The sequence below is a fragment of the Onychomys torridus genome, chromosome 12 (genome assembly GCF_903995425.1).
Source record: "Onychomys torridus chromosome 12, mOncTor1.1, whole genome shotgun sequence".
NCBI classification, from domain to species: Eukaryota; Metazoa; Chordata; class Mammalia; order Rodentia; family Cricetidae; genus Onychomys; species Onychomys torridus.
Genome location: NC_050454.1, coordinates 2,538,180 through 2,562,040, shown reverse-complemented (window position 1 = coordinate 2,562,040; position 23,861 = coordinate 2,538,180). Strand labels below are relative to the sequence as shown.

At 44.6% G+C, this 23,861-nt stretch overlaps 2 protein-coding genes across 4 annotated transcripts in view; one reads left to right on the top strand and one right to left on the bottom strand.

Moving 5' to 3' along the window:
• The window catches only part of Map3k13 (mitogen-activated protein kinase kinase kinase 13), a 172,602-nt gene extending 168,788 nt beyond the window's left edge, over positions 1–3,814 (bottom strand). For both annotated transcript variants that reach the window (XM_036204144.1, XM_036204143.1), the window contains exons 1-2: positions 3,717–3,814; positions 2,280–2,404 (exon numbers count right to left, since the gene is read on the bottom strand). The gene's annotated coding sequence lies outside the window, so the exon portion shown is untranslated. The remainder of the gene's footprint in view (positions 1–2,279; positions 2,405–3,716) is intronic.
• A 45-nt stretch (positions 3,815–3,859) lies between these two features.
• Ehhadh (enoyl-CoA hydratase and 3-hydroxyacyl CoA dehydrogenase) overlaps positions 3,860–23,861 on the top strand; it is a 49,647-nt gene continuing 29,645 nt past the window's right edge. The window contains exons 1-4 of one of the 2 annotated variants that reach the window (XM_036204146.1): positions 3,860–3,898; positions 7,848–8,097; positions 17,068–17,171; positions 21,585–21,754. In XM_036204146.1, coding sequence (XP_036060039.1) covers positions 8,024–8,097; positions 17,068–17,171; positions 21,585–21,754 — 348 coding nt within the window. In that variant the 5' untranslated portion in view covers positions 3,860–3,898; positions 7,848–8,023. Of the gene's footprint in view, positions 3,899–6,154; positions 6,189–7,847; positions 8,098–17,067; positions 17,172–21,584; positions 21,755–23,861 lie in introns of those variants that run through there. The other variant, XM_036204147.1, reaches the window with a different exon arrangement.

Genomic DNA, 23,861 nt, shown 5'->3' with positions numbered 1-23,861 from the left:
TTTTACTTTCTTGGAAAGTTCCTCCAGTCCTATTGTAATGCACTGAATGCTATTATTCTAAATGTCCCACAATATAAGTTTGAAAAGCAAAGAATCTGAAGAAATAAAAGTCACCAGACATACTTGCTGAATTCCAGGTAAATTAGCCAATTCCAAGTATACAGAGTAAGACCACTCACACATGGTTCTCTCAATTTCCTTTCTAGCTTACAGGTTTTACTGGAAGAGAACAAGTCATTCTCTGAAATGTCTTGAAGCAGTTCTAAACATCATGGAGAAAGTGGAGCAGTTGGGGAAGTGGCTCAGGGGTTAGGAGCATTGGCTGCTCTTCTCAAGGACCCAGGTTCAATTCCCAGCACCCACATGGTGGCTTGCAATGTCTGCAACTCTAGTCCCGACACCTCTACTGGCCTCCACGGCACCAGGCACACATGTGGCACACAGATACAGCTGCAGATAAAACACCTATAGACATAAAATGAATTTTTAAAATTTAAGAAAAAGGCAAAGTGAGACAGTAACTGTAAGATTAAAGAGTACAGAGTCCCAGGGCCGGGTAGAATACAAGCCCAAACAGTGTAGGGCATGGGTTTGGTCCTTAGTACCACAGGGGTGCAGAGCACCTAAATGAAACAAATCCCACCCCATTCGGTGACACTGAGCCACTCAAAGAACCCAGGCAAAGGAACAGAAACCCACCCTGCAAGCAAAGGTAAGAGCGGCCATTTCACTTGGGCAAGTCAGAGACGTGTAACGCACTGTTCACAAGTATTGAATTCAGCAGCATGAATTTGTATTAATAGCAACAATCTGATGTGAAAGTTTAAAACCCACACGATGTCACCAAACCCTCCCTGCAGCTCTGCAAACGAAGTGGAGCACTTTAAAACCCAGTTCTTACAGTGCTGAAGTAAAGACAGTCTTCAGGGGTAATGATGGGCTCCTGTGTTTAGTAACTGACCACAGCTTTGCTGTTTGTTTCATAGTGCTCTGAAAATACATGCCCACAGCAAAATAAAAAAAAAAAAAAAGTACAAAGAAAGTACAAAGGGAATACCTAACCCTTCTTCCTACTTTACACATTTAGTCCAGGCTCTTGGCTTAGGTGTGAAGAAACCTTATACAGAATCATGTGTGTGTGCATGTGTATGTGTACATGCCCAGACATATGCTGCTTAAACCACAAATAAAAGCATGCTGCACACACAATTCTCTAGTGCTTTGCTCAGTTAACAGTGGACCTTGGCAGATTCTTCCTCACATGTATCTCTGGCTCCACTTCATCATTTATTTACATTAGCTGCAAAGTGTTACATGTGTGAAGGTACTTGTTTAACCAAACCTCCACTGTAGCATACTTATATCTAAATGTCATTTTCTATTTCCAACAATATTGTGGTATATTATTATATGCAGATATTTGTGTGCAAACACAATTCTGTGTGCAAGATGAATTATTACAAGTAGCGCCTGTTAACAGAAGCAAGCAAGTGCAAACAAGAAACCAGTATATCTACAGAAGAGACAAGAAAATACCTATAAATTAAGTGCTAAGTGATTAGAAGATGCTAAACATTACCAGCGAGTTAGAAGCAGTGTAACGGTGGAGAGAGGAAGGAAAGAGGAGGGAGCAAGAGAGAAAAGAGAAGAAGAAAAGAAAACCTAACATGTCCCCTGGGGCAGAAAAATAGAAGACTGAGAGGATTTAAAAAGGGGGCGGGGGGGGGGAAAGGAAAAGAAATCACACAAATAAGGCTGAAAAAGGCAAGATAAGAGAAAAAAGACATGGTTTCTCTTGCATAAGCCTAAGGCACAAAATAGAAGTACCCAATAGATATGAGACATGCACTATTTCATAAGTACCCAATGGATATGAGACATGCACTATTTCATAAGTAACCAATGGATATGAGACATGCACTATTCCATAAGTACCCAATGGATATGAGACATGCACTATTCCATAGACAAGCTTGGATAGCACATGACTGAGATGAGTATTTGAACCCTTATTTTGACATAGCAACCCGTACAAGGAAGAGCCTCTCCCAAAAAAGAAGACTCCACAGTACACCTGGCTTCCTCTCTTTCATTCCTGACCTCCTCGACAGGGAAATGGTTACACTGGGTCATACAAACAAAGTATGCCTCTCTTTGAAAGATCCTGGTTTTAAAAACAGAGATTTAGGCCTAATTTTTCCTGCCTTCTTGAAGTTTCTTTGGCTCAATCAGGGATACTCTAATATGCCCTCTAATATAAAACACAGCCAACAACTCACCTCTCCCAGAGTGTTAGGATTTGAATGCCACAACACAGATGGACTCATGTTTTGTCCGTTAACGTGTCAGGGGCTTCCTTGTACGAAGTCCATTCAGAGTCCATAGGTAGCGGGGTTCTGCGAAACTGAAAACCTCAGAAATGTCAATGCACATATCTAGGTTACCACTTGGATCCAATTCATTATGAATAGCAGCTACGCGATATGAACACTTAAATATGCAGTTTAGCAGGTAGGACTCTGAACATGGTTGAAGTGGCCAAGACTACACGAAAACAGTAATACTGACCTAGAAGATCTCAAAATTTGAATGTCTTTTTACCACATTTAAGAGTGGCACAGAAACAGCATATAAAATGGGGTGAGTAGGATACCAGTACTGTCCAGGAATTGGGAAAAGAAGGTCTAAGTGTAGAAAAACATAAACTTAACTACAAAAAGGTATTTGCATGTTTACTTTTGAAATTTTCAACTGACTTGATGAAAAGCTTAGGTTTAAAATCTAAAGATGCTTACTAGTTTCTTATGTAAAACACAACCATGCAACGTAAGTTCCTGGTCTCCTACTCCATTCTATCCAATCTAATGATGCAATTCGGAACCTCTCAAGATCGGTCTTTCAGATAGCCCATGCACAGCCACCTCACTGGGACTGCATGTAGGTGGCGACTCTTGCCGAGATCTGATTACACAGCACTATGTGTCATCTGTGCTGTGTTCCATTTGATAGCCCAACCAAGGTGGTCACAGTACTTGTTTTTTGTGGGGTGCATGCTCACTCTTCATTACACCTAGTAGCGCTTTTAACAAAGGAAACACTTTAATCTTCGAGGGTTTTTTTTGGGGGGGGGGTACTGCTACAATCGCTCCTTTATGTCTATGCACAGCAGGTGTATTTCTCATTCATCATTCAAATGTTGGTTGCTAACATAAGAAGTCTTTAAGAAAAAGAAAGCTTACACCGCTGAAAAGAAAGAATCTATAACATCAGCTACCAGCACGGTGCGACTACAGCGGCTTATTTATTAATTACTCAATAACCTCCCTGGGAGCGCACCCCAGGAAGTTCTTTCCCTGAAAAGTAAAGGTAGCCGCAGGATGCCAGATACGCGCCTTATCCTTTCCACCAAGAGATTAGGACCCGTTTGTAAATTTCACTAACTTTAAAACACAAAGGCGTCCTGATTTTCTTCGGCACCCGCATCACAGGGCCGGGAGTGGGCAAGCAAAGTAAACGGGAGTCGCGGTGCATTCAGAGGCTGGATGCTGACACCGGGATGCACTCGGCCGGGTACCAGCCCTTCCTTCCCTGCCGGCGGCGTCTACCACCCGCCAGGCACCGACCTCCAGAAGAGCGGGTCCCCTACTGCATCACCCGCTAAGTGGGCAGCGAGCCTAACCTGAGCGCTGGCGCCGCCAGGTTCCTAGAAGACTTACTTCCTCAAGGTTCTCGGCCCGAAGCCGAGTCCGCTCGCCCGCAAGCCTCCCTCGCACAGCCTTCCTCCGACAGCGCCGGACACCCGCCCCAGCGCGCAGGCGCCGCCTCCGCCCCCACAACTTCCGCGTGTGACGTCACTTCCGATCCCTTCTGCTCAGCCGCGGATCTTGGGTTCCCGAGGGTAGGTGTTAGCTTACGCGTCCTGGGCTGCCTGACCCGGGCCCTCTTTTTTACAGATGCTCTTCCGTGCTTGAATGCACCTCGCCGATCCACACTAGCGGGCGTCTGGACGAAATCACAAGACCCTTGAGGCTTTCAGATGCCCCGGCTGGGTGTCGGCCTCGGAGACTGCGTTCGCTGACTGCGATGCTGGCCGGATCACTCCTGAGGGTGTTGGTGTTGCATGGGCAAGTTCCTTTACCTCTATGAGCCTGACCCAACTGTGAAAAACACGAGTACCCACAACCTGGGGCTGTTGTTACTTGAGATGATGCATAGAAAGTTCCAGCATACTGCAATGAACATTAAACTGTACTTTTTCCCTAATGATATACTCTCCTGTTCCGCACTGGAACACGTGTGAATGAAAGCTTGGAACTACTTTTTGTTCGGGGGTTAGCTGATGATGATACTGGCTACCTTTCCCTTTGGAACTGGATGTAACGTATATATTGGAACCAACTTGAAAACAACTGCTGAATTACCGTGATAAGTGCGAGGGCGAAACTCAGGCTGTGCCCTGAAAGAGTGGACTTAATCATCAATAACGAGTTGTGTGTGTGTGTGTAGGCAAAGCTCATAATTGACCCAAAAGTGAGGAGATCTCTGTCTTCTTTTTTTAACTGGCTAAATAGGAACAAATTGCAGGCCGGCAAGCAGACTCTGAATGTACTGCATGGTTTCATTTACTCTTTTGTATTTCAAAGAAACGTCTCAGATTCTACTTTAGAAAGATGGCAAAGCTAGTCGTCTTTCACAACACTATTAGTAGTTTTGAAATGTGGGTGATGGGTCAGTGTTCCAAATAACCAAGAAACCCCCACAGACAGTTAAGAGCTTTCCATGTGAGTGATGGGAATCAAACCCTGGTCCTCTGGAAGAGCAGTCAGTGCTCTTAACTGATGAGCCATCTTTCTAGCGTCAATTAGCTGGTTTTGAAAAAAAATATATGATACTCCATAACATGGGTGGCATGGGTGGGCCTTCAAAGGAAAAAAGTTGAGGTAGGTGTCCCAAGGAAATGGGAATTCTGCCTCCAGGTATCTATCTACCTCTGGATTTGAGCTATAGGACCAACTCTCATGGGACACCAAGCGCCTGGTCTACCCTGGAGATCTCAGGGTTGCTAGCACACATAGTAGTGTGATCCAGTTCCTCAGAATGAATCCATGTTAACAGCCATATGACCTTAAATAAATCATATCACCTCTCTAGGCCCTGGGTTATTTCTTTTAATCTTTCTGAACAAACACTATGATACGCTAAGTCATGGGGAAAATAAGTAAATTTACCATGGTGACCACTAGATGACAGGAGGTAAAGTCAATCTGTCTTTGTTTCTCTCTGGCCCCTCCCCATGCCAACTCTCGTTTGACCTACTGAACTATTACCTACAATGATGACACTTGAGTGCCCTGACACTTTGGGAGCTGATAGGTCTTAAACATTTGGTGAGTGAGTAAAAAGTAAATAAATTCCAGGGATAGTTCTGAGCTCTTCTGTTCACCTCTAGTGCCCTTACCTTTTACCTATTAAAATACTTCCTTTTAGCTGGGCAGTGTTGGTGCACGCCTTTAATCCCAGCACTAGGAAGGGCAGAGCCAGGTGGATCTCTGAGTTCCAGGCCAGCCTGGTCTACAGAGCAAGATCACCAAAACTACACGAGAAACCTTGTCTTGAAAAACAAAACAAAAAACTTTAAGAAAGTATGGTGGCAGGTGTAGATTGGAAAGATAAGACAATCCACAGGAGTCGGAGGAGAATGGAGGAAAAGCCATTATGTCACCTTCATTTGTGTGTTTTACAACTTCCTCTATATGACGGGGTGGCCTCAAACCCATGGTGATCCTCCTGCCTCAGCATCCTGACAATTGACCAGGGGGATTACAGGCTTGAACCACCATGTCAAGCACCATTATACTTTGTGTTCAGCAGAGTCAACGTCAAAACACCATAGTTTTGTGAGTGGAATCACTATAAAACAAACACAGGAGGGTAACAATGGTCAATGGTCACATACTGATACTGTTTTACTGTGTTCTTATTTTTGATGCACACTTGAAAACTTACATAGTGCAAAGTTAAAATGAGAAGGATCATTAGTGACCCATGAATATTTTCTTTCTTTTCAGTGAGACTGAATAGGATTCTTTGCCTGACAAATTGAGCTTTCCAGTAGATAGAGATCTCAAGATGGGAAGAAAGAGCCACCCCTCTTTTTCCCTTAGACAGAGGCCTGCATGGGCCAGCAGGTAAAAATTCAGTATTTTCTGTAAGGTTCACCATTTACCCTCTGGGCATTGGAGCAGTTCCAATGCTTACAATGATTTCTCTGAAGCATTAATGAACCTGAGAAGCCTTCGTGAACTGGGGACTCAAGGCAATGCAGTCGCTACAGTGAAATGATGTTCTTAAGCAAAGGGGTGGCATGCAGATGGTGCACAGTGCTTACCCAAGAGGAATGATAGCCTATGAAGTAGCAGAGCACTTCATAAGACAGAGTAAAATATGAAGGATATGGCAGTTCACTCCAATGATCAAAAGACTATCAAATAGTCAAGCAGTCTAAGAACAGCAACATGGTAGAACCTATTTAATCAGCAAATTACACATCCTCAGACTCAGCCAATATGGAACCCATGCATATAGACAATTTGTACTGCCAGGCAAAGAAAAATCAACCTGCTATCATCTAGCTATATCCCTAGGCTCACAGTGTATAACATTACAGAGGGACTAGTTGATAGGATGGTGGCTGATGTTGAGGAACCAGCAGGGTCAGCACTGGGTGAACCTGATAGTAACTGCCCTTTGAACATCATCCTCCAAATGCCTCACTTGCCTCATGCTGGTCCTGACCCTGTTGAGGAGCCAACTCCAAACAGCCAAGCAGCTTATTAGATTTACATAGAACCTTGCACCAACACCCCACTGTGAGAGACACAGCAGGAAGTTCTGTGCTCAACTCAAATGAAAATGCAGAGGTGCCATGGCAGGTGACTGACTCTTCCAAGATGGAGAGGGCAAAGTACCTCAGGCTGGCTCCAAATATACCTGTTATCTCCCCCTGCTCCAAGCAGGTAGGGCGGGATAGGGCCACTCGGTGCTATTAAACCTTGAACGCTCCCTGTTCAAGTTCCTAGGATAGTGTGGCGGTGTTTTCTCCTAGATACCAGTATCTGAAGGGAGACAAAGCTGAAGCTACTGCTTCTTATAGGCAAAGAGACCTGGGCTGACCACTTCCGCCAACAGAACACACTAGGAGATGACGTGGGGACCAGTTAGAGTCTACAGATCAAGCATGGCTTCAGAGGCAGCAGACAGAGGTTCCTGTCGCTTGTCACTTGCTCCCATGAGCCTGTTGTCATCCCTGGCACCTGAAGGCGTGCCTTGGGTGACTGGCTGTCCTTGACTTGGGGGCTACAATTATTGGGATGATCCTGACCCCTGTTTGTTCCTGGAACTTCCAGGGCACTAAGCATTTTCTACTAGCTAGACCCTTTCTTAATTTCAAGAAGTAAAAATCCTGTCTGAAAATAATCTTTAGATGTTGGTAAAACTTAGGAGACATCAGTGAAGATTTACACGTGTGTTTTTGTTGTTTTGTTTTCTTGTCAACCTGCAGTCTTCTGGCTACTTACCTGGTGGGCCTTGGCCACCACTCATGGTTGCCAAAAGCACGCGCATTTGGGAGGACTCTGTCCAGGCTGAGCTTTGAGAGGGAAGAGACAAGGCATGGTTTATTGTCAGTATACGTCCAGCCCATAATAGGTGCGCAGTTCATGGACGAACTGTGAGAAATCCCAGCCCTTAGAAAGGACAGAACCGGAGAGGGATGGGCAGACATGGGAACATGTTGTTGACTTCGGTGGTGAAACCCAGCAGCTTACCTTTGGCCATTCCCTCTGCAGGCCGAGGAGGACCACTCTCCCTGGAGTGCAGCCAGCCTTGCCGAGCAGCTGGTGCAGAGGACAGGAGACGGCGGCCGCGGCTCCCATTGGTCCAGCGCGTGCCACGCCTCTCGGGGCGGCCCAGAAAAGGAGCCCTGGGCTGCTCCAGACTTCAAAGGTGCAGGATACCCTGAAAAATGGCTGAGTATCTGAGGCTGCCTCAGTCCCTGGCGCTGATCCGCCTCTGCAACCCTCCGGTCAACGCAATCAGGTAACAGCGCCGGGCCAGGGGTGTGGCGGGTCTGGGTGGGAGCTCGCCTCCCCTGGAAGGACCGGCCAATGAGCAGCTGGCTCCGGCCTCCCCGTTTCCCCATTTTAACCTCACAGCGCGCTCTGGTTCTGGCGGGTCAGGAAACTACTACAGAGGCGTGACTTCCTGCAATCCTCCTGCCGGCTTGCAACCCCAGGCTTTCTGTGTGAAGCCCAAAGCTAAGTTACCCTACTTGTAGAAAAACAGAGTACGGTCCCCAAGCGTGCCCATGCATTTTCGGAAAAGCTAAAGTTTTGTTTACTTCACCTTCGATGCCCTCCTGTACAATGTACTTAATACATTACTTTTAAAAGTGAGATCTGTTGTCTTTTTGGAATATGATGAAGTTCATTTACCTTGTTAATTCCATATCACTGGTGAACAGAATAATTCTATATTAGCCTCAGGAGAAGTCTCTGGTATGCAGACTGAGGAAGTGGTGGAACCGATCATGACGGATATTGTGTAACATTTCACTGAGATGTTGCTAAAATCCTTTCCCCAATAGAGACCTCCTACGGCCCAAAGGACAACCCTAGGTGCAGTTCCAGCCAAGTTCACTCAGAGGGGGACCGATGGTTTATAAGTCTAACTTTCAGAACAGTTAGGGGGAGCTAGGAGGAGAAGGAGAAGCATAGGTGACCCTAGAGCAGCCCCCCTGGAAGCAGCCCTCCCCAGCAGAGATGATGAGTGCCGCTTGGTTATGTGGGAGTCCCCTCCCATAATCCGCCCCTACCTAGATCCTGTAGTTCTTCCTAGAGACACCAGAGTGCAATTAGAGCAGAGAGGAGTGTCTGGATATTCGGGTGACCTGCCGGCCCCCTCCTTCTGTCCACAAGCCCCGCTTTGATGATCTTTGGTAAACAGGTCCAAACTGAGAATGCTTCTGTGCAGCAGGTGTGAGCAACTATCCATTCACTCCAGAGAGGGCGTCTGGGACGGACCAAATAAATTATTCCACTCTAGTTTGGTAGATTAGTGAGTTTATTGGGTTCGTTACAAGAACATAGGTGCTTCCAAAGCGACTGAACCACTTGACAGCCCACCCCAACATATGGCTCATGAAAACCTCATCCCGGGGGCTCCACTGCACAGACCACTGTACCCATGCCACAGTAGCTTCTGCTCCTATAACCTGGGGGGCGGGGGAGGTTTGAATCTTGCAGCTCTCTGAGCTTCCTGAACATCTTAAACACCGGTAAATTTGCTCAGCTTCCAGAGCTTTGTCAGTTTCTTTAGTTTCCTGAATCTTAGCCTTTTCCTCCTTCCAGGAGGAACGCTTCAGTCCCAAGGAAGTCGCTGTGTAACAGCAGAGTAAATCAAGTGAAAACAGGCCATTTGGTGAGAATCCCCATCATGAGCTGCTGGAACAAAACAAACAGATGCCAGATTGGCACACACCTGGAATCGCAGCGTTCAGGAGCCTGAGGCAGAAGGAAGCGTTGATCTATTCAGACCCTGTCTCAAAAAAAAAGAAAGAAAGAAAGAAAGAAAGGAAGGAAGGAAGGAAGGAAGGAAGGAAGGAAGGAAAGAAAGAAAGAAATCATTAAAAAACAACAGGATTTTAACTGAGATTTTAAACCACACTGCCATTAGATTTTATTTTTTTAATTTTAAAATTATTTTTATTTTATTTTATTTTATTTTATTTTATTTTATGTGATTTGATGTGATGTGATGTGATGTGATGTGTATGGGTGTTTTGCCTGAATGTATGTCTGTGCACCACATGCATGCCAGGTGCCCACGGAGGTCAAATTTTTAATCCTTATTATTAATATTGTAATTTTTGAGACACAGTAGCCCTGGCTGACCTAGAACTAGCTATGTGAACTAGACTAACCTCGAACTCACAGAAATCCACCTGCCTCTGCCTACCAAGTATTAAAGGTGTGTGCTACCATAACTGGCTTAATATATTACCAATTTATTTTAATGTGAAAGATGGCATTTACTAATACATATGCAGTATGTATCGATATACTAATACAATACAGCATGCAGAAATAAAAACCACACACAAAAATATCCACTCACTGGCCATTGGGGGGGTGGAAGCAAAAGACTGATCATGTCAGCTTCACTCTTGACCTCGGCCCAGAACCAGGAAGTGGGCTCCACATGTGTTTTTACAAAGAAACATAAGCAATGTGATTCCCTATCCATTTGTGGTGTTCAGTACTGATAGGATTACTAGATAGATGGATTCTGCTGAGCTTTATGTTCATAATAAGGCACTATGTCCATCAAGATCTGAGGGAAATGCCCCAGTCTCACGTCCACAGTCCTTCTGGTACTATTTGATATGTTTCCAGCCTTTAACCTGCTCAGTTCCTCCCCAGCCTGGAGAAATGTAAGTATCTAACTCAAAAGGCTGTACTGGTTAAATGAAATGGAGACTGTAAGTGACCTCACACTCTCGGCCCTCCTTGCAGCTCTGAGCAACCTTCGCTCAGTGCCATGCAGTAACCCTCTTCCTCGGCACCTGCTTCAGGCCTGTGATTGCTCACCAACTTTAAGAGTTTCCTTGCTTTTTTACCTTAATTTTTTTTTTTTTTTGGCCTCCCTCCCTGCCTTCCTTTTTTCTGACTTTATGCAGGAAGCTATCTCTTTCTACATGACTTGTCTAATTCTTTGTCCCCAACCAGTTAAAATCCTTCATTGCTGGAGTAGGCAGCCACATACCCCTCCATTCTTGGAAGTTACAGTTTCTTCTTAAGTGTAGAACATGGCTGATTACTTAACCTGCCTTACAGAGTGATGGTTTTCAACATTTTCTATTACTATAATCTACCTAGTTTTAAAAAAAAAAATCTAAATTAAGTGTGCAAAATTTGAAGATGCATACATGCCTGCACAATGTAGAACTAAAAGAATTTTCTGAAACCTAGCCTGTCTTTACATGTTATAGGTATTGGGACATTCTAGTTTTACTTCTGTTTCTTCATTTGGGAGATAAGCTGGTTGTGGATCACAAATTGGATTTGATAAGCTTTGGTTTAAGTAACAACAGCAAAAAAAAAAAAAAAAAAAAAAAAAGAAAAAAAAAAATTCCAGTTGGGAAATCGTGCTGAGGTCAAAGAAGCTCTTTGGGTTAAGGCACCAAATGTTATCCTGGGGTTTTCCCATGTTTTTTCTGTATATAGGTGTGGTGTCCTGCACACATGTTCAAATGCATATGTGTATGTGAGGGTATACTTATTTATATCTCTGGTTCACATATGAGTCTGGAAGCCAGTGGTTGACATCGAGTCTTCACTGACGTTCCACACTCATTCATCAAGGCACAGTCTCTCCATTGAACTTAGAGCTCACTAACAGGGCTAGTCTAGTTAGCTAGCTTGCTCCTAGGATCCTGTCTCCTGGTCACCATACCCACCCAGCATTTACGTAGGTTCTAGTCTCCAGACATCATCCTTGCTGCTCTTGTGGCAAGTACCGTGACTACTGAGCTATTCTCTCAGCCGATGAATGCTGTCATCATCTCAACTCCACTTATACATCTGGCATTATAAGCAGGGGAAGTGCTTGCTTAGCTACGGTAGACCCTGCCTTGCTGGAACCTCTCAGTCAGCTGAATTTAGTAGAACTGTATCCATTACAGCCATTTTCCTTTTCCCTTTTCTGAGTTTTTTCAAGAACACAGATAAAAGAGAAAAGTTGGGTTGGAATAGAAGTCCCTGTCTTCTCCCAGCCCTGGGATGATTCTGGCTCAATGTGAGAATCTCTTAAAAGGAGCCAGTCCTTAGTATCCCTGGGTTCATATCAGCCAACTGTGGATGGAAAGTATCCTCTTATCCAGAATTCTTAGATCTCTGTTGCACACATATCTTTTTTCTTCTTGTATAAAAACTATTAACAAGCATTTCCACATTATGGGATATTACAAATAGTCTAGAATTATAATTTATATGCAGAAAAAGACTTTTGCATTAGAGACTTGAGCATATGAGGAATTTGGAATTCTGGGAGGGATAGAAAAGTCTTAGAACCAATTTCCCACGTACACCAAGGAGCAATTACATGTAATTTTTGGACTTGTAAATGTAATGTAATGCTTTTTAATCTGTTTCATTATCAGATTGGGTTTCCAATTAGCCAGTCGAAAGCCAGGAATTCTGTTTGATTTCCTCCAGGTTAGAGAGTGAAAAGTAACTGGGAAGGGAACTATTGTACACAAGGGCAAGCGTCCCTTGTGTTCCCTGAGGTCAAATGTCCTGTCTAGAAGTTGGTTCTTCGAGGACCTTCCCCTTGACAACTAATGCACTAAGTATACAGATAACCCACTTAAAAACAAACAGACATGTTTCTTTCCTCCCTCCTTAACCTTTCTATTTCTGGTTTTGTTTGTCTGTTTGTTTGTTTTGTATGAAGTTACCTCTTCCTAGATAAGTGAGACATGCTGATAGGAATGACTTTGATTTTTGGAAAGAACTAGTTTAACTCCTTCATTGCTGGATTAGCTAGCCCACGTTTGCTTCTCTTCACAGCCCTGTTTCTAAGTCCACAGTACAGAGGATTTCCAGCCCTGCCTCTGAAACAGTGATCTTGGCCTCTTTTCTTCCATAATTCACATAGTGAGAAACTTCATGTTTTACATTGGAACTGAAGACACACATTCATAACTGAAAAGTTAGGTTTTTGAAGCCAAACTTACCCCTAGAGGCTACTTTGGCATGTGTTATTGTGTTTCTGTTTTGGAAAAAATGCTGATAGTGTTCAGATGAGGCTTAACTTGATAAGCTACGGTATTTTTTTTTTTGTTTTTAATCTAATTTTTTGGTTTTTCAAGACAGGGTTTCTCTGTGTAACAGCTCTGGCTGTCCTGGAACTCTCTTTGTAGACCAGGCTGGCCTCGAACTCACAGACATCTACCTCCTAAGCGCTGGGATTAAAGGCCAGCCTCTCCACGCCGGCTGTATTTTTTTTTTTAACTGTTGAAAATGAAAAGCTAGCTGTGGTCAAAGAAGCTGAAACACCAGTGGGCACTCTGAAAATGTCCCCTGGTTCTGTCCCCACCAGTAGGCACTGGTCTCCTCTCTCTGTCCTCTCCTCCTGACAGTGTGGTGGGGAGGACACACTTGTTCTAGCTGCTGGGGTCTTTCCGGGGCCTGTGGGGCTGCCGCCTGAATCTTTAAAGCTGGAGAGTTCTTCAGGGAACACAGGAGAAGCTTGACCCCGTGTCTAATAATTACCTTTTCCCTACTTACTTTTTCTGCCCTTTACCTAGAGAAAAGCAAACAAAGCCGTTTTCCTTTTCCAGTTTTTCCTCTTTATGAACTTTCCCCCAAATTACCAAGAACATAAATAAAAGCGGAGGGCGCTAGATAAAGTGGGAAGAATCCGCATCTCACCCAAGAGTGGTGCTCACTGAGGTTGTCTGGGCCCAGTTTGTGGAATCACACTTTACCTGGAAGGAAAAAACCCCAGCCCTCTGGGTTCCACATCTGCCATGCTTTGTGGACTTCTAAATATTATGTAACAGTTCTCAAGCTGTGTCATGATCAGATTGCTAATTAACCAGTCAAAAGCCAGGTGTTTTTTTGGTTTTGTTTTTTTAATTTTCTCTAGGCCCAAGGGTAAAAAGTAACTGGGGGAAAGGTAACTCATAAACATGCTTACTGGACTAGTTTTGAGATTTACCAAGAGAAAGTTTAAATCTTTCATTGAGTCTAGCCAGACTGTTTGCATGAGTTTGGATGAGTGTTGGCGTGCAAATTTAGCACCAGGTTGCTTACCAGGCCTGGTCCTGGGAACAGTGACTTTCACTCCCCCCCCCAACCCCCACCAGCCCTGCCCCTGAAATCCACATGTTTAAAAACTCAGTGTTTTACTTTAGAACTGAAGACACACACACTAATGCACTACTGAATCCACAGTTTTGTGAAACAAATCCACCTTTAGAGATTAGTTTGGACTGTCTGATTTTCTTTTCTGTATGGGGGAAAAAATACTGGTTCATAAGCCTCAAACCTGATTTGATGAAGTTCAATTACAATTGGGAAAAAAAAAAAAAAACAACAAAAAACAAAAAACTGTTCACCTGATATGGCCAGGAAAAGCTGTCTCTTCCCGAAGAATCCTTGTCTCCCACAACCCCAATCCTTCATCCCCACCCCTACCCCTACCCCATGGTCAGTCCCTTCAGGCTGTGGCAACCCCAGCTCCTGTATCTGGTACTGATGTTTTCCCTATAGCAGCTTATCCTTTTTCTTTATTTCCGGTTTTTAAGTTTTCAGTGTTACCCAAAACATTGATGAAAAGAGAGATGTGGTTGGAACAGGAAAAGTCAGCCTCTTCACGGCACCAACTGAGGTGCCATTTCATCGTTGTCTGAGGAGCTGTTGGTGTTGTTTGCTCTGGGTTTTTGAAACAAGATTGCACTCTATAATGTAGGCTGGCTTTGAACTTGCGACAATCCTTTTGCCTCAAGCATTCAAACTCTGAGATTACACATGTGAGCCACCACTGGCTGCCATTCTTTACCCAGAAGAAGAAAATACAGTGGCCTTCTGTATCCCTGGGTCTCTCATCTGCCATTCAGCCAACATAGATAAAAAAAACATGACTACACCCAGGGTGCCTGAGGCCTAATAAACCCAGAGACTTTCCCTCCATTTATGCATAATCACCTTTCCCAGGACACCTCCAGTTCTGAGTAGTCTAGAGATGGCAGTGGCCATAGGTTTCATGTGGTTGATCCTCTCTTTTCCTGTAACAGACCTCCACATGTAGGGATTTCCATATCCAGAGTGGGTCTGGAAGGGTGCCCACATTAACTGCACAAACTGTGATATAATGGCTCAGAATCTGTTTTCATGATCAGATTTCATTTCTAATTAACCAATCAAAAGCAAGAGGTTAAAGGATAGAAAGTATGTAGGTAAGAGATAATTACCCCTCAAAGGGAAAAGCCTCAACTTTATTCCCTATGGACTTTGTTCTTCTGTTTTAAGATGTTTTCTTACTGTTCATATTAAGGAACGTGACTTACCACATTTTAGCTTGTTCACCAAGTGAAATATATTCCCAGTTTTTCTTTGTTTTATACTTTTATTCTTTCTTGTTTTTAATTTTTGTGGGAAATTATCTTTCTAGCATACCAATCCCCCGCCTCCCGCCCTCCTCGCCCACCTTTAAGACAAGGTCTCAGTATGTAGCACTGGCTGGCCTCAGGCCCACAGAGATCCACTAGCTTCTGTCTCCCAAGTCCTGAGATTAAAGTTGAGAGCCACCACAATTGCCTATTGAGCTATTATTTGAATAATTCTTTTTCTCTCTCCCCCCAAAATATTATAAATCCTTAGTTACTGGCTTAGCCAAACTTTTTTCTATTCCAATCAAAGTCTAGGGTCTCTGGAGAAGAAGGGTATTCCTACATTTTTCCCCAGATCAACACCTTTCACATCTCTAAATCCTCCACCCTTGTGAGAGGAGACCCTGTATTTTATCTAGCAACTACAAACATATACACAAACACATATCTGAAAAGAATGTTACTTCACATCAAAATCTAACCTCATATGTTTGCCATGTTTTATATTCTTTTTTCTTTATTTTTGACGATTGAACACATTTGATTTAATAAACTTTAGGTGTCTTCTGTTTGGGTTTTTGTTCTTGTTGTTTTAATAGTTCCAAAGGAAGGAAGGGCTTCTTATAGTGAGGCGTCTTCTCACAGTCCATTCTTCTGGCTGAGAGACAGACTACGGTCCCGCTCAACTGGCCCTGGTCAAGCTCTGTGGTTTGCAGACACTTTTTTTGTTTTCTGTTTATGGGTTTTCAAAATGAACAGTCATGAATAAGAGATGAGGGCATGATTGTAATGTGAAGTCCCAGTCCACTCCTCAGTGACTCCCAGGACAGGGATGTCCAGAAGGAAACAGTTTGGCCTTGGGTTCCACACCTGCCATTTACCTATAGATAGAAAATAGCATTTTGTCCACAGCAGTTGAGTCCCAGTGAGGATGTCATCATTTTTTCTATCTTGTCATTATTCCATAAACAGTGTGCTGTGAGCTATGCAGCGTGTCTATTTTATGGTTTGTTGTAAGTCGTTTGGAAATGATGGTTTGTGCGGGGTATGTGAGAGTACAGCAGGGCCTTATCTGCCAGCCTTGAACATGGGAGGGTTTTGTTGTGCTGGGGAGTGCGTCCAGAAGCAGTTCCACCCAGACACTGAAGGAAACTGCTCGCTCCTTTTGGACTTCTCAGTGTTATGTAATGGCTCGTACTCTGTTCATTTGATTTCCTATTAATAAGTCAGGAGCAGGAGGTTTTGCTTAATTGTGTCTAGGCAAAAAGTAACTGGGTGAAAGGTAATTATCACTCATGCATAAGGGTAGGTAGGTACCTACTGTGTTCCATGAATCTTTGTCTTGTTGGTCTCAGCACATCTTTTGTAACAGTTTGGTTTTTCCATTTGGTTTGGAATTTTCACATTGTATACATAAGAGTGAAGATTCTACATGTAGCTGCATATACTTACCAGGTAACTCTGTGCTTGTGATAGCATTTAAAACTGGTAACTAGTTTTTCATGATCAAAGTTAGAGGGCAGTTGCCAGGCAGTGGTGGCGCACGCCTTTAATCCCAGCACTGGAGAGGCAGAGCCAGGTGGATCTCTGTGAGTTCGAGGCCAGCCTGGGCTACAGAGCTAGTCCAGGACAGGCACCAAAATGATACAGAGAAACCCTGTCTCAAAAAACAAAAAAAAAGTTAGAGCACAGTGGAGGAAAGTAATAATTGCTTTGAAAGTGGATTTATTTTATTAGGTCAACACTTAATTGAGAGCAGACATTTTATCTATTGAACAAATAGTAAAAGTTCTGTGGTGAGAACCTGTGTTGTTTTATCTATCATTAGTTAAGGAAAATCTCTAAGATCATGGAAATTTGATTTTGACTAATCCACTTCATGAACTTGTTTTCAGCCCAGCTGTAATAAGGGGAATAAGAGAAGGACTCCAGAAAGCCAAGTCAGACTACACGATTAAAGCCATCATCATCTGTGGAGCAAATGGCAACTTCTGCTCAGGTAAGCACTGTCTGAGTCTTTCACATTACCTCGTGAACTATGCCCGGACTAGTGCATCGGCCGTCCCTGAGGGTAAAGAGTGAGGGTAATGAGCAGAGGCACTAGAGTGGGAGTGAAAAGCATCATGGGAAAGGGACACATCTCTCCCAAGAGAGAGCTAGACAGGATTGTGGCCTTTGTCTCTTATGTAGACTGAGCCTTTGAGGAACAATTTGTTCCAGCCTTGAGGGCCAATAGCTACGGCCATAAACTTGCTGTGTATCTGCTCTGCATATGTCCCTTCTACCCTGTGTGAGCTTGGGCTAGCCTCTTTGATATCCTTACCTCATTTTCTCTGCCTATAGAGTAGGGGTCGTAATTTGTAGCTGAAGGGGATTAAATGAGATGTCTTAGCTGAGCATTCTTGTCAGTGTCTGCACCCAGAACAAGTTCAGGAAGCATTACCATTTTATTTTTTTTAAAAGATTTATTTATTTATTATGTGTACAGTGTTCTGCCTACATGCATACTTGCAGGCCAGAAGAGGGCGCCAGATCTCATTATGGATGGTTGTGAGCCACCATGTGGTTGCTGGGAATCAAACTCAGGACTTCTGGAAGAGCAGCCAGTGCTCGTAGCCGCTGAGCCATCTCTCCAGCCCCGGCATTACCATTTTATTCACACTGGGTCTTGGAGTGGAGTTCGTTTTCCTTCTGACAGCCCCTCCCCCACAGGGCCCTGGCACTGCTCTCATGGGTCACTGCGTGACAGTGGCAGCATAGGCAAAGGATCTGAAGTGTTGGACCTTTCGGTGTGGTTCGTTAGTGCCTCTTTCTTTCCCTGCCCTGAAAATGAATGTCTTGAATCCTCTGACGGAAGTTACATGGAGGTGAGGGCCGTGGGGACTCACCAGACCACAGGCATTCATTGTTTGTAAATGGTAACCTGAAAATACCCCGGTGTTAGAGTCAGGATAAGAGACAGCATAAAAATACTGACCACAGTAGTCACTGCTCGCCTTGCCTGATGATTTACTAATTAAAACAAAATGGTAATGATCTTATACGCATTTGAATGCTTAGCAGATCCAGATGAAGAAGGCCGAGGAAGAGACAGGTTAAAATAGCACACCAACACTGAACCAACTATGAAATGGCTTTCTCACTAGAATCTGAAGCTTGAACACCCACAATGATGATTTGAGGCTTGAAAGGGGCTCAGAATCATAGAGAACTCGATTTTCAGTTGGGCAATAGTGGCACATGTCTTTAGTCCCAGCACTCAGGAGGCAGAGCCAAGCAGATCTCTGTGAGTTCAAGGCCAGCCTGGTCTACAGCGCAAGTTCCAGGACAGGCACCAAAACTACACAGAGAAACCCTGTCTCGAGAAAGAGAGAGAGTGAAAACTCGGTTTTCTGTGTGATAAGAAGGCAAAAATTGGAACGTGATGCAAGTTCCTGGGCTGGAAGTTTTTCCAAAATGACCCAGTTTGATGATTAACAGACATATACAGCACTATGTGTTAGTACTTAAGTGGTGCTAGGAACACGTCCCGAACATGACAAAACCACAGAAGAGTTTTATTAAAGAGGATAGAGGTGACAGGCCTGTGTGAAACACACGTGGGTGAGGAGATAAGGGGGCTCATGCAAGATGGCACCGGCTTTTTAAAGGTTGGGCCACGCATGCGTACAGGAACTCCCGTGGGTACTCCACGCAGGCGCGTAGATTATTTGGCTGCACCCGTGCTTTATGTAACCACGTAAGGCCACAGAGTCCCGGTCCTGTGAGATGTCTGACCTGGAGATGGCTATTCTGAACTGGAAATAGCTAGGTGGTCCGCCGGGCAAGCCCAACCGTGTGGACATGTAATCTCTATCATTCCCAACTCATATGTTTTAAAAAAGAAAAAAACGTGGATAGATGGGTATGGGACGCCGTTTCTCTCAAAGACTGCTTCAGGCTGAATGGTGGACGTTGATTGGTTTTTGGGGGAGATGGGGAAGCTGCCTGAAGTTCTGGGATGAAATCCTGTAGCTGTCTGTCCTCCATGGTGTGGCTGGGAACCTTATATCTGACAAAACACTGGTGACATAAAAAGCTTAGACAAAAGACTCATTATTATTTTGTTTTTGGAGTTGACATTTATCTGAGGTAGATCTGGCCTGTCCAGATGGAGACAAGACACTTATCTGAGGTAGATCTGGTCTGTCTGGTTGGAGACATGTTAAAGGTGGCTGTGATGTTTAAGTACTCTGCTTAATTTTTATCTGAGACAAGCCTTATTTAAGGCAGTTTATTTAAGGCACCTGTTTGTTTTGCTAGTTTAGCGTTTGGGAAACACAGGTGATCAGTTGTTGAGTATTGAACAGTGATAGATTGTTATATCCTTACCGCCTGGATATTTTGATGGTCCCTTTTGCCTCCGGCTCTATGTGGCCCTAATTGGGAAAGAGGTGATACCTTATTCCTCTGGAGCTTGAGAGTGGAAGAGAACTTATTTTTTTGAATTAGGAACAAGGCAAAGATCATGGCCCTGTCTGTATGCACATGAGAAAACAATAGGCGGCTAACTATTAAAAAAAGTCCATGACTAAATGGCTCCTTATCTAAGTCAGCTGACTGAACACATCTTCGCTTGGCATTAGTCACTCTGCCTTCAGTAACATCTCAGATTAAATCTGGTGAGGGTAAACAGTAAGGCTTGTGCCTCTGTTCCCCGACAACTTAGAAAGGAGAAGAGAATGACATCTTAGAAACTAACCCAAAACTCCCACGCAGAAGACTGAGAAAGCTCACAATGTTTGCCTCTTTAGGTGTCCAGAAGGAAATGTAAACTGTCGCTTCCCTGCTCAGTTTCTGGGTTTCCCCTAGACTTTTTGTGTCCTGTTAGCCAAAACCCCAGCCTAGCTTTGGTGTGAGGCCTTAGCTTCCACTGTAGCCTGTGCGTCACCTGTTACTTTGGTTATTGGCGCCTGGGGGCAGTCAGCTGACTGGTTTGTCTGAAGTTCTAAGCTGAGCACAGGACACAGCTGTTGATGGGCCCAGGGAGCATTCCGCTAGAGTTTCCGTGGCCTTCCCTTTCGATTTAGACATAACAGGGACCCAACAGCCTTTTACTCACACATGGTGTAGTCAGTCGCAGTGCAACCAGCACTCTGGAATTTCTGTTTATCAGCTTCTCTATTCTCTGCACACCTTTACCGCCAACTTACAGATGACCAGTCTTTGAAATGCCCATGGGGTCAGGAGCCACTTCAAGTTCTCTTCAAGATGCTTAACTTGTAAGCTGGCCGAAGGAAGTTCAAACACCCACATTCTATGATTGTGAGCCAGGGCACAGATGAAATTTAAGCTTGTCTAGTGCTGATTTCTTGAATTTTCATCTCTGTGTGATCATATTTAGGTGATCCTTTGTCTTTTGTTGTTATTTTTTGTTTTTGTACAGGTTTTAAATTTTCATAATTCCTGTATCATTTTTATAATCCAGAAACACAAGCTATGTTAATTTTTATTACTCATAAGAAATCTATCAGGGACTGGAGAGATGGCTCAGTGTCTAAGAGCACTGGCTGTTCTTGCAGAGGATGGGATGGCCATGTAGCCTTCTGTAACTCCAGTTCCAGGGCCCTCTTCTGTCCTTCACCAGTACTGCAGGCATGTGGTACACAGACACAAAACACAGACGAAATCTCCACACCCCTAAAATAAAATTAAGGAAGTCATTTAAAAATGCTTTCAGGAGACCAGGACTTATATTGGGCACATGAACTGGCTTTTTGGAGCCCATTCCCTATGGTGCCATGTCTTACTCAGCCTTGATGCACTGGGGAGGGCCTAGGTCACTACCTAGTATGCCAGACTGGGTTGACTACCCAAGGGAGGCCTTACCCTCTATGAGGAAGAGCTGGGGATAGAATAGGGGTAGGTGGGGAGACGTGGGGGAAGGGGAGGAGAAGGAACAGGGGTTGGTATGCAAAAGGAAAGAATTTTTAATAAAAAATTATTTTAAAAATATTTTCAAGAAATGTATAGAGACTAAGTTGCTTACAGACATAAATACTCGTAAATAGTCTTCGTTTAACTATGGCATTTTACACTATAATGGCTTTTGCTCTTAGTGAAGAAAGGGTGACAGTCTTGAAAACTAGGTTGGTGAAGAGCGAGGGGTCCTGACTCTCAAAAAGATAGAATTAGTAGCTCTTTCAATTTCCCCAAGGTTGAAGCTGCTCACTACCCAATGGGAACACAGAATTTGGAAGGTGATATGGTTCCAGGTGAAGATTTTTCTCTCGTTTCCTTCTGTCTACCGTCTGAGGCTGAAGTGCCTCTCAGCCCCAAGGTATCTGAGCCTTCTAAGACTGCTGTGTCCCCTGCTGTTGGTGACAAAGTGCCAGTCCTTCTGAACCATCTCCTCTTGTCCCTGTGTCTTTAGGTGCAGATATCCGGAGCTTCAGCTCTCCCGCCTCTGGCCTCAGATTGGGAGACACAGTAGATGAATTACAGAGATACCAGAAGCCAGTAGTGGCCGCTATCCAAGGTGTGGCTCTTGGAGGAGGACTAGAGCTGGCCTTGGGCTGTCATTATCGGATTGCCAGCACAGAGGTAAGAGACTCCTAAGGATGGGGTTGGGGTGGGGCTTGTCTTCAGTGCAAACTCTAAAGGTGGGCTAGGCCTGGGGCTGATGGCTTTGAACTGCTGACTTACCGGTGACAGTCCTGTGCCATCTTGGGTGCCGGTGCTCAACTTTCTGATCCCCACCTCCCCCTTCCACAGTGTTCCCTGAGCCTTAGGTTCCAACATTCTTTTGTAGATGTTCCATTGGGACTGGGCTCCACAACTCTGCAATTTGATTGGTTGTGATTTTCTGTAGTGGTCTTTATCTGTTACAGTGAAGGGGGTGAGGAATGCACTGTGGGCAAAAGGACAAATATTTATAATGTAGTTAGGAATTGTGCTGTTTCGTAAAGCAGTAGTTATAGTGTTAGGGTCAGCATCCAAAACAGAGAGCTTCACTCCGATATCGGGTCACAAAGGAAGCTTTATTTAGCACTAACTCGTGGGCCACCAGTGCGAGAAGTAACTGGTGACCCTGAGTCTAAGGCTCGCAGGCCTTTTATGAGGTGGTTCTGTCAGGGCAGGGGAGTGGGGTCATCCAGAGTGCAGACATCTGGAGGCCAGATGTCTCTGCGGTCTTTCTCAGAGTCTGGGTGGGTAAACGAATTCCAAGCTTATCTAGCAAGGGGTTATTTTGCAAGCATTCTTCTCAAGCAATTTATCTTACAAGCACAACCGCAGGTGGTCATCCTGCAAGCATCCTGTTAGCACAGCATGATGGGCTAACTTTCTGGTATGGGGCATGTGGGCAGAGTGCAGTATTTTCCACTGAATCTACAATTAGCAGAGCTAGTGGGGGTGGGCCTTGTTTCCCTTACAATGGCCTTTCATTCCCCCCCTTTTTTTGTGCTGACCTTTAATCCTAAAGGTCATTCCCTGGTATAGGATGATATCTTTGTCTTAGGACCATCATTTTAACCCCGTCTACTTGGGAATGGACAAAGCCTGAAATCCGATTTAGGACATATGGTCCAATCATTAGTACTAGGAGCAGAACAATTAGAGGCCCAGTGAGGATTGAAAGCAGGGTGGTCATCCAGGGTGACTTTTCATACCATCCCTCTAACCAGCTTTGGGAGCCTCGTAGGGATTTTTCCCTTGCATCCAGTCTCTCCCTGAGTTTTGTCATCGATTCCCTTACTACACCTGTATGATCCGTGTAGAAGCAAAAGTTTTCCTTCAGGGCAGTGCACAGACCACCTTCCTTTAAGAACAGTAAGTCCAGTCCTCATCTATTTTGCAGGACTACTTCCGATAGCAAAGTTAAAGACTTTTCTAGGGCAGTAACGGGGGTCTCGATTGCTCTCAGGTCTTGTTGGACTGCCGCTTCTAGGATCCCCAACTGCCTAGGGCCTTCAATTAATGCTGCTGCTCTGGTTCCTGCTCCGGTTCCTACTCCGGCTAGCACTCCTGCTCCTAGCAACACGGCTAGGGTGGCACTGACAGGTTCTCTGGGGAACCTAGTCCTGCTCGCAAAATGCTCCTCGAACTCTTTAGCTGGGTAATAGACTAGCCGCGGGTAGATTCGGACAAGGACACAGAAGTCTCTAGACTGGTTGAAACTGGCAACCGAGACACACAGGGTGAGTCCTGTGCTGCATGCCCAATATAGGCCAAGGGCTGGGACAAGGGACCCATTTGTGGTTGTTATGTTCTCTGTGTGGGCGCAGAGGGGTCTCCCTGAGGTAGGGGTACATCCTAGACAGGTTCCCAGGCCAGTCACTTCGGGCAAAGTTAACATATGCTTGGTCCCCCAATCACAGCTAGCTGAGGTATTGTAAGTGAAACTTTCATTCATAGCCATCCCCTCATAATAAGGAGGGCTGAGCTGAAGGCAGATCCAGCAGGACTCAGTGAGATTGGGATAGGTTGAATTCAAAGCCTGATATCCTCCTTTGATTAAGTTTATAAGTCTTTCTCCTGTCCCTAGGCCTGGGGGAGTTGTTGGAGGGCCTTTAATGTTTTTCGGGGGTGAGGGGCGAATCTCAGGCTGATAGATTTTAGGCGTGGGCCCCTTTTGGTCTGGAAGGAAAGAGTTTGGGCCAATAGCCGGGTGTACTAGTATATTATCCTTGCTTAGCCTTATCTTAAAGAG